Genomic DNA, 15,255 nt, shown 5'->3' with positions numbered 1-15,255 from the left:
GGGACAATTGCTCATCTTTTAACCATTTCTGCCGCTGGGACATGACCCTTACGGGGTATAAAGAACTTTTTCAAAGAGCTTTAAGGATGCAAACAAATTTGAGTATAACCACACACACAATGCGGAAATCATAGAGAAACAAAAACTGAATATCTGCATGCCAATATTAAAAACATTTTTGTATGGCACAGCTAAGTAGAAGCATAAAGGACAGGGATAGAACAAGGGATTTTCAGCTGACTTATTTAGAGATTTCTTCTTGGAGATTTACATTGGTATAGAAGGGAATTAGCTAGGCTTACTTTGTTGCCTCCTTTCTGAGGATGACAATCCTTTTTTGTTGTTTTAGGTTATTGATGGAATGGTTTCCTATCAGAGGCATTTTAAATCAAAGTGTCCATTATGACTGGTATCTGTGCACATGCAAGTATGGAAGCCTGAAGCCTCGTTCATAGTGGTGCATTGCGGTGTAACAGCCACTTTGTAGTGTGGCTTACCGCTCTGCAATGCACCACTTAAGCAACATTCATAGTGCATCGGTATCAGTTTAATGGGGTGTGGCATGGTAATGCACTGCATGAATGCAGTGCGTTACCCTGAAACATGTGGGTTGATGGATACAGTGAAGCATACTTTTAATTGACTGTATGCCTCACTGAATGGGACGCTACGCACCCATAACATGCATTATGACTTTTTCGTTTTTAAGCGTTCCTGTTATGCAAGAAACAGCACAAAATCCCACTGTGAACGTGGTCTAAAAGTTACATAAAAATACTATTATGTGCTCTTGATCAAAGGATCCCATAGTATAGTACAAGCATGCAACAAACATGTCATACAGATGTGTCCGCACATGCAGGTTCAAGGAACACTATCAATTGACAGTAGTCCCCCTCTCTCCTTAAAAAAGCAGGGTAACGCCCGCGGAACTAGTGGGTCCGTTTGAGGGAACCCTCCGTCTCTCTCTCTCTGCCTCCGCTGTGCCTGCCTCCTTGACTACTATACCTGGCTAAGTACTGATTCTTCCTTATCACTTATAGGCTGCTATTGTACCTTCACTGGTCCTGTCAATCACTTTCTTGCTTCCCAAGTTTTCAGGTTTTTGTGTTTAATTCTAGGTTACAGTTTTTTGTGCATTAATTTGTATTTTATTGTTGATTTTCCATTAGCACAGTTACCACTGTGTAACTGAGCATTGTCTCATCTTATTCACTTTTGAATCTATACTGAACCCGGGTTCATTCTGATTAGGGCTCATGCTTTAAGCCCTTTGAAGAAGATACTTATTTTATTATAGATAGAGAAGGTGATTTATAGTACATGCATGGTGGTTAATTTGTTTCCCAGGCAAAGAGTTTTATGGGTCTTTTTTAATTGTTTTTAAACCATGAATGCTTTGTGAAGTGCAATTGTTGATACAAAGATATGTTTTTTGAAACAAAGTTGTATATATTTTTTGATACTTTCACTACCTTGTGCCGAGTGGTGCTGTTTTCAAAAGGGTTCCTTTTTCTCCGATTGTGTAAACACTATCGATTAACATGTGTTTTTTGTAATTGAGAAGTGTTCCTAAATACTGCTGAATACATTTGACTTCGTATCTCTTTGTTTACTGTTATCAAATTCCTACTGACGGGACAGACTGGGGAGGGGAAATCCTCCTCCTTACATCTGTTAACCCTGTGTGTGAAAAAGCTCTCACTAGGTGAGCTGCAGCTGCTTGGGTCTCGCTCAATGGAGCTGTCTGCACGGAGAGCAGAGGAAATGTATCAAGTTTGTAATTGTGGGTGAATCCTGACACCAGAGGCTTTTCATATAACTCTGTAGTCTCACATGCAAAGAACAGCACTGCCTGTGTAATATTGAAGCAGAGACTCACCTTTGCAAATGAATCATTCCAATGCATCTAAAATCTACACACAAGGAAGTAAAGCTTTTGCCTCTGATATTTAACATGAAAAGTAGGAAACAAAGCTACTTAGACATTATTCGTACATTGTCATTTTAGAACACTTGGATATTGATAGTATTCCTTTAAAGTCAAAATTCTTACTTAGGGGTGGTGCACACCGAGCGGGTTTTTCGGCGTTTTTGCAGCCGCTTGCGGCTGCGGATACGCTTGGTCAATGTATCTCAATGGGGTGGTTCACACCAGATCAGGAGGCGTTTTGCTGAAACGCATACTCCCGGGGTGAGGCATTTTTTGGATTGTGGAGGCGTTTCTGCCTCCAATGTAAAGTATAGGAAAAATGCAAACCGCTCTGAAAAACGGCAGGTCAGAGCGTTTTGCAGGCATTTTTGTTACAGAAGCTGTTCAGTAACAGCTTTACTGTAACAATATATGAAATCACTACACCAAAAACCCTTCACAAAAACGCAAAATGCTAGCTAAACGCTACAGAAAAAAAAGGAAAAGCGTTTTAAAATCTGCTAGCATTTTGCGGATCCGCTTAGTGGGTTTTGGTGTGCACCAGGCCTAATACTCGGTGGGTAGGTATGTGAGTCTTTATTATAGCTTTTCTTTAAATGCTTTATTATATGAGAAGTAGCAACCTGGATGTCCGTGGTTTTTTTTTTGTTTTTTTTTTTGTTTTGTTTTGTTGCTTTTACAAAAAGGGTTCTTATTTTGCTGGTTTTTGACACAAAAGAGTAAATTTGTTTTTTTGTTTTGTTTGTTTTATAAAAAGAAAGACATTTTTGTAAAGTGTTGGAATATTCTTATTGGCGTGTGTATATATAGACTTGAGTACTATTTGGTGGACATTTATTCTTAAGATAGTGAGTCCAATGTATTGGTCGTTTTGCTTTTTATTATTATTGTTGCTGGGACATAATTTATAGATAAAAATCATTCCAAAGTATTCTGATTTGTATATTATTCTGTTATTATATTGGACACTGTCGCTCCCTGCTGCTGCCGAGTTGCCTCCTAGCCTGTGACCCATTGAAAAAGGACAATTTCCCGAAACGCTGCATCTGGGTAATATTCCAGTGGTCCCATCCTCATTCTCCTGTGTTCATACTATGGATTGGTTTGTTCTTGCTGCATATTGCTTATTGTTATAACCCCAAGCCAGCTTTTGGTGTAATACCTGCCCTATATGACACTGAGTATGTATAGCTTGTATGTACTTCTATGGTTAACCCCACTGGCGTAACAATAGGGCCTGCAGCCCCTGTTTATACAAGAATTCCAGTGTTCTCCCCAGAATTTTTTTCCAGCCGGGTGGCAAGAAATAGTAGCCGGGTGGCAGGAAAAAATAGCCGGGTGGGGCGAGATGAGAGAATGCAGGGCCGGTGCTTCTGTGTGCAACTGTGCTTACAGAATAGGAGGAGGTGAACCGATGACAGCCGGGTGCTCACTGAAAATAGCCGGGTGGAGCACGCTGCTAAAAGAGCCTGGGGAGAACACTGAAGACGCGTCAGACACTAAAGGGAGAAACATCCACGCTGGAGTGCACAGAAGGTATGTATCTGCCGCTGCACACACAAACTATTCAACGCTTGAGAGGAGCACGGAGGGGAAAGCCCGAGGTGAGGGAGGGGGGGACCGCCCCCCCTTCCCGCCGAAGTGCAGCATGGCTTTCCCCTCATGCTGCAACCCCTCAAGCTCCCCAAAACGGCCCCAAGCCTATTTCTGCAGGGGGGCCCAGTGGGACCTTGTTACACCCCTGGTTAACCCCTTGCTGTATATGCCCTGTTGCTGAAATATGTTTCTGAGGATTTACATCGCTCATGCTTTGCATTTGTTGCACTATATCAGTACTGGCTTGTTATGATACTGAGTGCATGTTTTCTCTATGCATTCCCACTGTTCGCATCATGCTCTGCATTTGTTGCACTATATCAGTACTTGCCAGTTATGATATTGAGTGCATGTAACTCCTATGCATTCCCACTATTAGCCTCATGCTGTATACATTTTGCTGTTAGCGCGTATGCATCTCTGTGTCATCATTGTCATTTGATACCATATTGCTCTGCTATGTATATTTTGTATATATAAATGCTTCACTATGTTATTCACCTGTGCTTATCACAATTTTTGTCAGTGTTAAACATTTCAATACAAATCTTTCTTGCATTAGTAACAAGGTGTGCATGTCCTATTGATTACTAATTGGTTCTATATTATTGAGACAGAACCCAAAGCTGAATTAGTACTTGTGTTGCATAGATTTTCTTTTAAATTGGTGAGCATCCTCATCTTGATTTTCTTTATCTTGTTGTTATCTTATTGTTGGACATAAAATAATTAGGAAGGTCACTTGCCTATGAAGAAGCAAATTTTGTTTCGTAAAACATGCCTCAGGTAATTGATGTTTGGTTGTTTGCAAGCAAAATTTTCAGGTAGCATACAGAGCAGATTGTGTGCTATCATGGGGATTTATTCTCAGAGTCTTCCATGAGGCATTGTTATTTACATTTAATACATTACTCTCATGTCAAGCTAATGAAACTATAGTAAAAAATTTTGTTGAGAGAGAGAGAGAGAGAGTGCAAGTGAGTGAGTGTGTGTGTGTGTGAGTGAGTGTGTGAGTGAGTGTGTGAGTGAGAGTGAGAGTGTGAGTGAGAGTGAGAGTGTGAGTGAGTGACTGAGTGAGTGTGAGTGAGTGTGTGTGTGAGAGTATGTGAGTGAGTGAGTGAGTGAGTGAGTGTGTGAGTGAGTGAGAATGTGAGTGAATGAGTGAGTGAGTGAGTGAGTTGATATCTACAGGGGTTAGGTGGCACTTGAAATTCTACAAATCCAGACTTCACATAGGCTAAGCAGAGAGCTTTCAAATGCAGAATGAGGTTTTGTGTTGAAAGTTTCTCAAAAGACAGCATTTAATGTAGTTTAAAAACATATCGGTAATGCCATATTCATGGCTATATTTTAGTGCAGGAAACTATTCCAGACAAAAAAAAAGTCAATGACAAAATGGAAGTTTCCTAATTAGTTTCTACAGCTGTTTTAGATTACACAATTTAAAATCAGTACCAAAGTTCCTATACAACTTTGCTGCTGTAATTGAAAGACCCCATTACAAAAAAAGAGAGGTTATTCAAAGTTAGTTTGGATGGGAAAAAAAGGAAAGAACATAAAAGCTATAAGTAGGGGTGTAGCCATTGCTACAGCTGATGGCTACCTGCTAGGACAAGATATAAGTCCAGTTAATCCTAAAAAGACACCTGAAGTGAGAGGGATATGGAGGCATATGCCATATGCATTTCCTTTAAAATAATACCAGTTGCCTGGAAGTTCTGCTGCTCTATTTGGTTGAATCACACACCTGAAACAAGGAAGTGGCTAATCCAGCCAGAAACATCTGATCTGCATGCTTGTTCAGGGTCTATGCCTAAAAGTTAGAGGCAAATAAGCAGCAGGATAGCCAGGCAACTTGTATTGTTTAAAGTGAACCTCCGGACTAAAAATCGACTCAGCAGCACTGAAAAGACTGTTTCTTTAACAGTTTCGCAGCATCAGAACTTTGTTTCTCTTATACAAGCCTCATTTTTAGCTGCACAGAAGAAAACTGCCCGGGCTTTTTTCCCCTGATGCTGTGCAAAGCATAATGGGATTTCTGATTTTTTTGTTCTCGTTCTGCTGTTTTGGTGCAATTTTTTTTTTTTTTTTTACATTTTGAATTTGACATTGGAAGCCTAGCGTGTGCAGCTGGGAGAGGTAATCAGGACACAGGATTGTTGGAACTGGGTCTCCTGCTCCTTGTCACCTCCTTTCAACCAAAAAGATGGCTGCCCCCATGACAAAGATGGCAGCCCCCATGAATCACAAACCTTTGCCTGTTCTTTTAAAACAGGGTGGGTAAGAGATTATATTACCTATCTATTCTAATTAACATAACTAATGTAACTTGATGACAGTATGTTTGTTTAGGCTTTAACAACTTTATCAACCAATTGACTTATTAGCCTGTTTAGCACCACTGCATAGTGTATGTACGCTCCTGTGGACATCACTTCAGCACCAGGGGTGTAGATACATGGATCACGCTGTTTAAATCCAATGCTTGATCTAGTATAAAGAAATGCAAATGGAAAATATACACCTTGATTTCCAAATATTATCACGATACACTGTACTAGGGACACAATTTAAACATTGTAATAACCAGGATAAATAGGCAAATAAAACATGTTGGTTTTATCCATCGCAGCCCATTTCATTTTAATACTATAGTGGCTTCTATTGTTAAAAAAAAAAAAAAACTACAGTGACTGAAAGCTGAGAAAAAATGCATTTATTCATTTTTTTTCTTATTACGCCCTTTAAGATGCTGCTAAAATAAAATAATTCTTAGCAAAAAATACCACCCAAAGAAAGCCTAATTTGTAGTGAAACAAAATGATGTATTGCAAAAGTGTGGGGTGTGGATAAGTCCCCTTGGTGCGATCTGGACAGCCCCCTTCGTATTTAGGCAGCTCCCAGGAAATACCACTAGTAACAACAAGAAAAAAGGAAGGGTGCGCTCTGAAATAGTTTGCTGAAACTATGGCAAATAACAATTGGGACTGGTCTCACCCATTCACGTTGCGGCTAGCAGTCAGTGCCTAGCCGAGAAGCGCTTGCATCCCTCTTAGATGGCTGGGGACTGAGCTCTCCAAGATCCCGCTGTAAACCACGTGGCAGGAGCCGGCGTCACGTGAGGATCGTCATCAAAATCCACTGACCAACATGGAAACCAGAACGCCAACATGCTGCTGTAATAGTAAGCGTGCGGAGTCTGGACGTCACGGCGCTTCTGAATGAATGATTGAAGGAAGGAAGCCGCAGATGTAATACGGCTAGAAGGAAACTTTGGCAATGAGTTTTTTTAAAAAAGTAAAAAAGATTTATTAAAAAGGACTATGCGTTGCATGGGGGTACATCCTCCGTTTTATCACGTCAGATATACCAAATGATGGTACAAAATTATGTATAGCTCATTTCGGTGTCATAAGTAACAAAGTTATTGACGAATAAATGGGAGGAGCGTGAAAAGTGAAAATTGCTCTGTTTTTTAAGGGGAAATAACCTGTGGTGGGGAAGTGATTAAAATTGATGTGCACTTGCACATGGGCCCTGGAGAATTGATGTAAAATGGACATGTATAAAACATCCTATTTGCACTAACTAGTGCAAAAATAGAATGTCCATTTTGCACTTAGTGATTAAAAGTAAATAAATATGGCAGCCTCCATATCCCTCTCACTTCAGGATTCCTTTAATTTGCACTTTTTGTGCTCCTCTCAACTTGTACCTTGTAATGGATAGCGGAGATACCGCCGCAACAGCAAGCAGCATGGCGGCTATCACCGCGTTGCAGCCGGCGGTTTCCGCCGCACAGTTACATGCTGGTGCTTTGCCTGGTCCTTCTATCGCTCATAGACTAAGGGCTGCGCGCGCCAAGTGAAAGGACCTTTATGCATCTAGAAGGGGAGTCAGCTGATCACTCGGTCAGCTGACTCCAGCTATGCTCTGGATTGGCTGAGTGACTGGGGCGGCGCTATAGAGCGCGTTTAGTATATATTGGACCTGACTGTCAGTTGTTCCGCGTCTGCTGTTGCATATGCTACATGTTAGCACTCAGACCTAGTCAGATCCCAAAGTGTGCTAGAACTAGCTGGAGCTGGGGATCCACACTTAGCCAGATTCTGTTGATAGCTTAAAGTACTAATTGAATTGTATTATTTAGTTATGACCTTCTGCTAGTTTGACTATTCTTCTGCTCTCTGATTCGGTATCTTTGCCTATCTGATATAAGTTGCCGACTCTGCCTGAACTACTACTCTGATTTAGCTTCCTGTCTCTGTACCGTATCTGTCCGTGTGTTGCCGAACCTGCGTGTCTGACTCTTCTTCCCTCACCAGGGAGCTTAGTCCTGGTGAGGGACTCTCAGTTTAGTTAATCACCTGCTCCTCAGGTGACTAGTTAATACAGCACTGTCGGGATCACCTGCTGCAGTACAGTCTGAATCACTCGCCCCTCGAGTGATCATCACTCTACATTGTCTCACTGTGTATCACCCGCTCCTCGGGTGAAACTATCACCATTGCTCTGAGTCTCCGGCCTGCTGGGGTACTGAGTACAGTGTTCCTTAGAGATACCCCCTTCTACCAGCCGAACCTGCTTGTCTGACTCTTCTGCCCTCACCAGGGAGCTTAGTCCTGATGAGACACTCTCAGTTTAGTTATCACCAGCTCCTCAGGTAGATAGCTGCAGTATAGTCTGAATCACCTGCTCCTCAGGTAGATAGCTGCAGTATAGTCTAAATCACCTGCTCCTCAGGTTGATAGCTGCAGTACAGTCTTCATCACCTACTCCTCAGGTTGCTAGCTGCAGTAGTGTCTTAATCACCTGCTCGTCCGGTGACTAGTTAATACAGCACTGTCGGGATCTCCTGCTCCTCAGGGAATCACCTGCTGCAGTACAGTCTGAATCACTCGCCCCTCGAGTGATCACTCTACATTGTCTCGCTGTGTATCACCCGCTCCTCGGGTGAAACTATCACCATTGCTCTGAGTCTCCAGCCTGCTGGGGTACTGAGTACTGTGTTCCTTAGAGATACCCCCTTCTACCAGCCCCTCTGGGAAAGTGGGCATCTCCTCCAAAATTACTGTTGCACCAAAACACTATCTTACACCTGTGTGTCCTGTGTCTTGCTATACTTTTATTATTGGCAATTCTGCAGATCACCACATAATCAGGTATAACATCTGTATTATTGGTGATACTGCAGATCACCAATAATCAGAAAATCTGTGCTTGCTGACACCAATCGTTACATACCTACAGTAAATCAAGGAGCATAGCTGCAGGATGCATGCAGTGTTTGGACTGAGGAAAGCTGTGCCATTTAATGCAGAATTTATCCAGAATGATTATTGATTTAACAATTCCATCAGAAAGAACAACAGTTACATCAGGATTGGTTGTAGGTGTGCCCACCATTGACCGTCTCAATCAATCACTTTTAAGACTAATTTTCTCAAGAAAAATGTTCAGTTTAAAAAAAAAAAAAAAAATTATCTGATGTCAATGTAGAGAAAATCGCTCAAAATGTAATGATCTATTTGAACACCTTATTGTATTGATTGTTCTATTGAATAATCCGATTTAACTGTCAATGTGCCCCATTACTCCAATACAGGTACCGTCAGAGATAAATGTGATCATGAATCACACTTTTGTCCTTTCAAAAAAATAAACAAAGAAAAAACCCCAAACACCAGCTTGTGTCTAAGATATTAATGCTAAATTTATTATCAGTTTTTCAGACTTTTTTTTGATGGTCAAGCCACCATGGAAAACTGTGACACGGAATGGATGTGATTACAATTGTGAGAGTTGGTGGCATAAAAGTACTCTAAACTATGATTCACCAATTTACAATGCAGAACGGTATAAATGAAAGCAAGAGAGGATTGATCTACTGTTAGACAAGAGTTTCTTAATAGTAGCTCAAGCCACAAAATGCATGTGAACTATACTATAAACCAAATCTATGGAAACTCAAAGAAAATGCGCAAGTTTGCTTTACCCTTGTGATATTATAAATAAATGAAGACATGACTGTATTGTGAAAACATGCTGTACAAACCTGATCAAATGCAGGATAGATGTAATCTGCAAACTGGATCTCAGCAATGGAGGTAGCGCCAGCAACTGCAACTCCAATGCCAAATCCAACAATTCCCTGTTCACACAACGGAGTGTTGAAAACTCTGTCTTTACCTGGAAAACAAAATGTAATAACTGAAATATTTCATACGTGATCAGTTTCAAAACCTATGAATTGTCAAGAGGAATGAACGCCCTCACCTCTTCATACACAAAGCCAAAAACAGACAGAATGTGGCTATAAGGGCCATGCATTTTATAAACAGTGATATTGGGGATTGCGGTGTCACCTTATTATTCAGCACTTTACACCTATATGTGTAACAGGGGCAAGCAATTAACCACATTATTCATATGGGGGCTAGTATGATTGCCCCTGCCCAAAAAAAATGCAAAAATGTATAGAATATGAAGGACCTCAAAATCTACATAACATACACAGGGAAGAATATTGGATTACCAAAATTCACAAGATGAAAGAGCTAACAGCAAGTGATGACCACTGTAAGGCTTGGTGGTGTATTCTCCACAGTCAGCATGCAACGCATGAGCTGACGTGGAGGAGGTACACACACTAGCACAAGGAAACAGGCTATCCCTAGTATAGTGGAGGGGAGGACTGACTACAATAGGAGATTGTGGCGCACAGAGCCAGTGCAGATCCGACAGCCACAAACAATACTTTCGCTATAACGTCTCAGCGCAAAGTAGCGCTGAGCGCATAAACCAGAACTGAGGAGATCAGGACAGGTAGACAGAATGAACGCTTGCTAGCTAGCCGCTACTTAGTGCCAGCAAGCGTCCACAACAAGACAGACTGGAATGAGGCAGCCAATGCGTTGCAGCGATGGCGTGCCTCACAAAGACAGGACAGGATAGTCAGGAAATAGCAGGATCAAGATAGATGAATGTAACACAGACAAATATACAATAAGTATGTTTTCCTAGCGTATTACAATTACAGCTATCAATGAAACTATTTGTAACGTCTGACTAACATATGTATATATCAGCAATGAACCGATATATGACATAAGCAGGAACACTGACTAGGACTGGAGTAATACAGGGAACAGGACTCAGAAGGATTCGCTATCTCTTCGCAGAGATGAACGCAATCCACAAACGGTAACAGAACAGGATTCAGAAGGATTCGTTATCTCTTCGCAGAGATGAACGCAATCCACAAACAGAACCAGGAGCAGGGTAACTAACCCAGCACGGGTGATCACGATACGCGCAACCTACCAAAACGTGCTGGAAAGCTGACTAACTGCACACAGGATATAAACAGTTCGTGAACGTATACATCAGCGACACTGATGTATCAACGTAACACGAATACAAGGAAAATAATAAACGTGCTGGTATGCATATATATTGGCAATGAACCAATATATGATGCAAAGACCAGCAAAGTATCTTTAGAACAAGAAACACGATCGGGGGCTGAAGCAACAGCAAGACAGGCTTAAACTGAAGCTATGAAAACCCGAGGAGTCCTGCAGGAAGCAGATCTTTATACTGAGGTCATCCAATGGGAGCAGACATGCAGATTCCCACACAGGTGAATGATAATCAGTCACAAGCTGACAGCAGGGAAAGGCAGACAAAGCTATGCAGCTTGCATGGAAAGAGATCAGAACTGCCTGAGCTGCAGCACTACTACTTCCAGCAATACCTGCTGCAGCAGCGATCATGACAGTACCCCCGCCCTTAAAGGCGGATACCAGACGCCTCTCAAAACTGACATTCCCAAGGAGACAACCTAACTGATAATTCATGATGACCGGGACAGTCCGGCAAGACCAAATTCCAGAATCAGTCATCACAAGACTGGACCCATCAGAACCAGAACCTACAGAACCATGCCCATCAGTACTACAAGACTCAGTATGACACCCATCAGAACCATGATTTCCAGAAGAAAGCCCCCCGAAGCTCTCTGAGCGATACCCACTGCCTTCCAGGGACCGTCCAAAAATGCCAAAGCCTTTGCAATGCCCACCGGAACTGTCTTTACCAACACAAAACCCACTGTTGAACCAGTCCAAGGTACCAGGACAAGCTTCTTCAGAGATCTCCCAGAACACTTTAAAGCTCCAAAGAGATCCCAAAAGGTCAGAACGCCCTTTAGGCTCACATGGAGAACTATCAAGAACCCCCATGGAACCTATGGCAATTCCTGAGTCAGGGTTACAAGGACAAACATCAAGATCAGGGCTTTCAGGGACCAGAACCATCTCTGGGCATGCAGGCAGACTGGCAACATCAGAACATGTCTCCCCTAAGGAAGCATCTGAGTATGCTAGCACCTTAGACACACTTGGGCATTCTGGCACACAAAGCACATCTGGGCACACTGGCACAAGAGAAACCTCTGGGCATGTCAAGGAACTGTGAACCTCAGGGTCAGCCAAGATAGGACCGAAACCAGCACTGGACAAAAATTCATCATGACTAGACTTCACAAGCACTGGACTCTCACTAAAGAACGCAGGAACAGACTTGGATGTCTCTGATTCTAGCAAGGTTATTAACAAATCAGGTTCAGGGGCATAAACAAGACAGGACAAGTCTTCTGATGTATGAACTGAGCTAGATAGGGACTCCACAACTTCCTCTGGACTGGACAGAGACCCATCTAATACACTGGATTGGAGCTCATGAGGGGCTGCAGAACAAGTCAGTATTGCAGAAACCCCCACTGGACTAGGCAAATCTGAGGAATTCCCTGGACAGGAAGGGAACTCCAGAATCTCTGCCACACCGGCCAGAGAATCAGAATTTTCCAAGATACCAGGCGGGTTTTCAGGAACACTTACTAAATCAGACTGAAATTCTGAGAATTCTGTTATTTTGACCAGAGAATCAGAATTATCCATGTTACAGGGCAAGACTTCTGAAACATTCAGAGGACAGGGCTGGAGTTCCTCGGCAGTTACAACACTGGAGAGGGACTCAACAACATTGGTTAAATCAGACTGTGTACAGGGCAAGGTATCTAAGACACTTGTTGACGAGGACAATATTTCAATGACTTCTGCTTCATCAGACAAAGATTCATCAAGTTTATTTAGAGTGGACTTTAATTCTAAGACAGCTGCTAAACAAGTGAATATTGCTGCAACACCCACTGAGGTAAGCAGTGCCTCAGAGTCTTCTGCTAGAGGGTTTGAAGTATCCAAAGTACTGGGTGAAGCATAGGACTCTGCGACTCCAGCTTCACTGGACAGGATCACTGAACAGTCCATATTGCAGGGCAAAACCATGGAAGCACCTGCTGGACAGCATAAGGATTCTGTGACCTGAGCTTCATAGGAGAGATCTACTGCACAATTCATGGTACAGGGCAAATTTACTGGAACATTTTCTGAACAAGGTACTAATTCTGCGATTTCAGGTTCACATAGCAGATGCTCTGAGCTATTCACGATACAGGGCAAATTTACTGGAACATTTTCTGAACAAAGTAATAATTCTGCGATTTCAGGTTCACATAGCAGATGCTCTGAGCTATTCACGAAACTAGAGCGAGGTGTAGAAACAGGAAGATCAAGACACAATGTTTGCGCATCTGAATCACCATTCATTTGTAAAATTGGGAAATTCAGATGCTGGGGTTCTGAGGTTTCTAGGCAGGATTGCTGGAACTCAGAAGATAATGGAATGCATCTATTGACATCTGCTGGATCAGACAGGAGTTGAACTTTATTAACACAGGTAATTTCTGCAGAAGTGTTTGCAGAGGCAGGCAAGATTTTTCTGATGTCTGTTTCACTGAACAAAGAGTCATGAGTACTGGCTAGGCTGGACTCGGAAGTCAGCAGGACCTCTGGATTCTCTGCTGAGAAATTTGCGCAGGGCAAGGTTAAGAATGTATCAGTGGCTTCTGTTTTACTGGTAAGTAACACTGAGTTATCCATGGTACAGGGTGGAATTGCAGGAACTTCAATTTCACACAAAAAGAGCTCCGAATCACCTGCTGAATCAGCCAAAGGTGCTGAAGCAGGCGGGTCAGAACGCCAAATTTGCGAATTCGGAGTCACATAAAAATTATCCAAAATCAGTTCCCACACATCAATCAAAGGAGCCACACAGTCATACCTACACACACCAGTCTCTGTTAGGTTATAGGCCGACTTAATGCATGCATTCAATACGAATTCACTTTTTGCACTGTAAAATTGACAAAATGAACTTGAATCATTCTTCCATTCACAGACCAGGGATTCCATCTCTCCCTTCTCGAATGGGGGATCCCATGCATACCTAGCTGAACATTTAGGCTGATCACAGTTTGCAGATATGATTGTGGCAGGGACATGTATTGGGTTAATTAGCAGGTGATTGGCAGATTCCTTATTCTTAAGAATCTCCAATACCTGTAGCAAGTGTTGAACTGTAGTGTATGCAAACTTCCCTTGGTTCACAAATAAGTTGATTTGTTCAATACTCTGTAATATCTCCTCATAATCATACTCAGATAATTCTTTTAAACAAAAATCTTTATTTTCCCTAGCCAGTGATGAAAGTTCATTAGTAGTTTCATAAGTCCATTTAACTCCCCTGAAAGACAATTGCATTTCATTATCTGTTAATGGCAGAAACTCATTATAGGTCTCAGTCGCTAAGGATAACGACTCTGCAGATCGGACACGTTTCTTAGAACGTTTGCGTTTTGCCTTAGACCCTGCTGCCTTTGGTGATTTATTCAAAGCTGCAGGAAAATTATCAGGAACACTCTCTGCTTGCTGATCATTTTTGCAAACAATTGAAGGGGCAGCTGATTGGCCTGCTGCCAGGAGTTCATTTAGAGGAAAAGGCAATGGATCTATGCGCAACCAGTTATGGATCACAAACGCTAGAAATTCCAGCGGTCTCTCTTTCAAATCCGAATGATCGAGGACATCAAAGGCCCACTGGAACAATTCCCCTTTAAACAAAATATAAACTAGCTGGAGTGCCCAGGTTGAAACAGGAGTCGTTTGGAGATCGGGATTGGCCAGGAACCTGGCACATTCAGAGAAAAACTCATTTTCTGTTTCAGAGCTAAGTTCTTCAAATTTCTTAAAGGAACAGGAACCATAATTAACAGTATCATACTTTCTGGGAATCCCCCCCACAGTGGGGATTGGTAATGGGGTTTTCATAATGTAAGGCTTGGTGGTGTATTCTCCACAGTCAGCATGCAACGCATGAGCTGACGTGGAGGAGGTACACACACTAGCACAAGGAAACAGGCTATCCCTAGTATAGTGGAGGGGAGGACTGACTACAATAGGAGATTGTGGCGCACAGAGCCGGTGCAGATCCGACAGCCACAAACAATACTTTCGCTATAACGTCTCAGCGCAAAGTAGCGCTGAGCGCATAAACCAGAACTGAGGAGATCAGGACAGGTAGACAGAATGAACGCTTGCTAGCTAGCCGCTACTTAGTGCCAGCAAGCGTCCACAACAAGACAGACTGGAATGAGGCAGCCAATGCGTTGCAGCGATGGTGTGCCACACAAAGACAGGACAGGATAGTCAGGAAATAGCAGGATCAAGATAGATGAACGTAACACAGACAAATATACAATAAGTATGTTTTCCTAGCGTATTACAATTACAGCTATCAATGAAACTATTTGTAACGTCTGACTAACA

The 15,255-nt window shown here is 42.3% G+C and overlaps 1 protein-coding gene across 1 annotated transcript in view; it reads right to left on the bottom strand.

The window, feature by feature from the left end:
• BCKDHB (branched chain keto acid dehydrogenase E1 subunit beta) overlaps nucleotides 1-15,255 on the bottom strand; it is a 301,660-nt gene that overhangs the window by 187,503 nt on the left and 98,902 nt on the right. Inside the window, exon 4 of the mRNA XM_068279381.1 lies at nucleotides 9,585-9,718. Within this exon, the coding sequence (XP_068135482.1) occupies nucleotides 9,585-9,718 (134 nt within the window). The remainder of the gene's footprint in view (nucleotides 1-9,584; nucleotides 9,719-15,255) is intronic.

Source organism: Hyperolius riggenbachi, chromosome 4 (genome assembly GCF_040937935.1).
Source record: "Hyperolius riggenbachi isolate aHypRig1 chromosome 4, aHypRig1.pri, whole genome shotgun sequence".
In the NCBI taxonomy this organism is placed as follows: Eukaryota; Metazoa; Chordata; class Amphibia; order Anura; family Hyperoliidae; genus Hyperolius; species Hyperolius riggenbachi.
The sequence above is the reverse complement of the archived record's forward strand: the minus strand, read 5'-3'. Positions and strand labels throughout refer to the sequence as shown.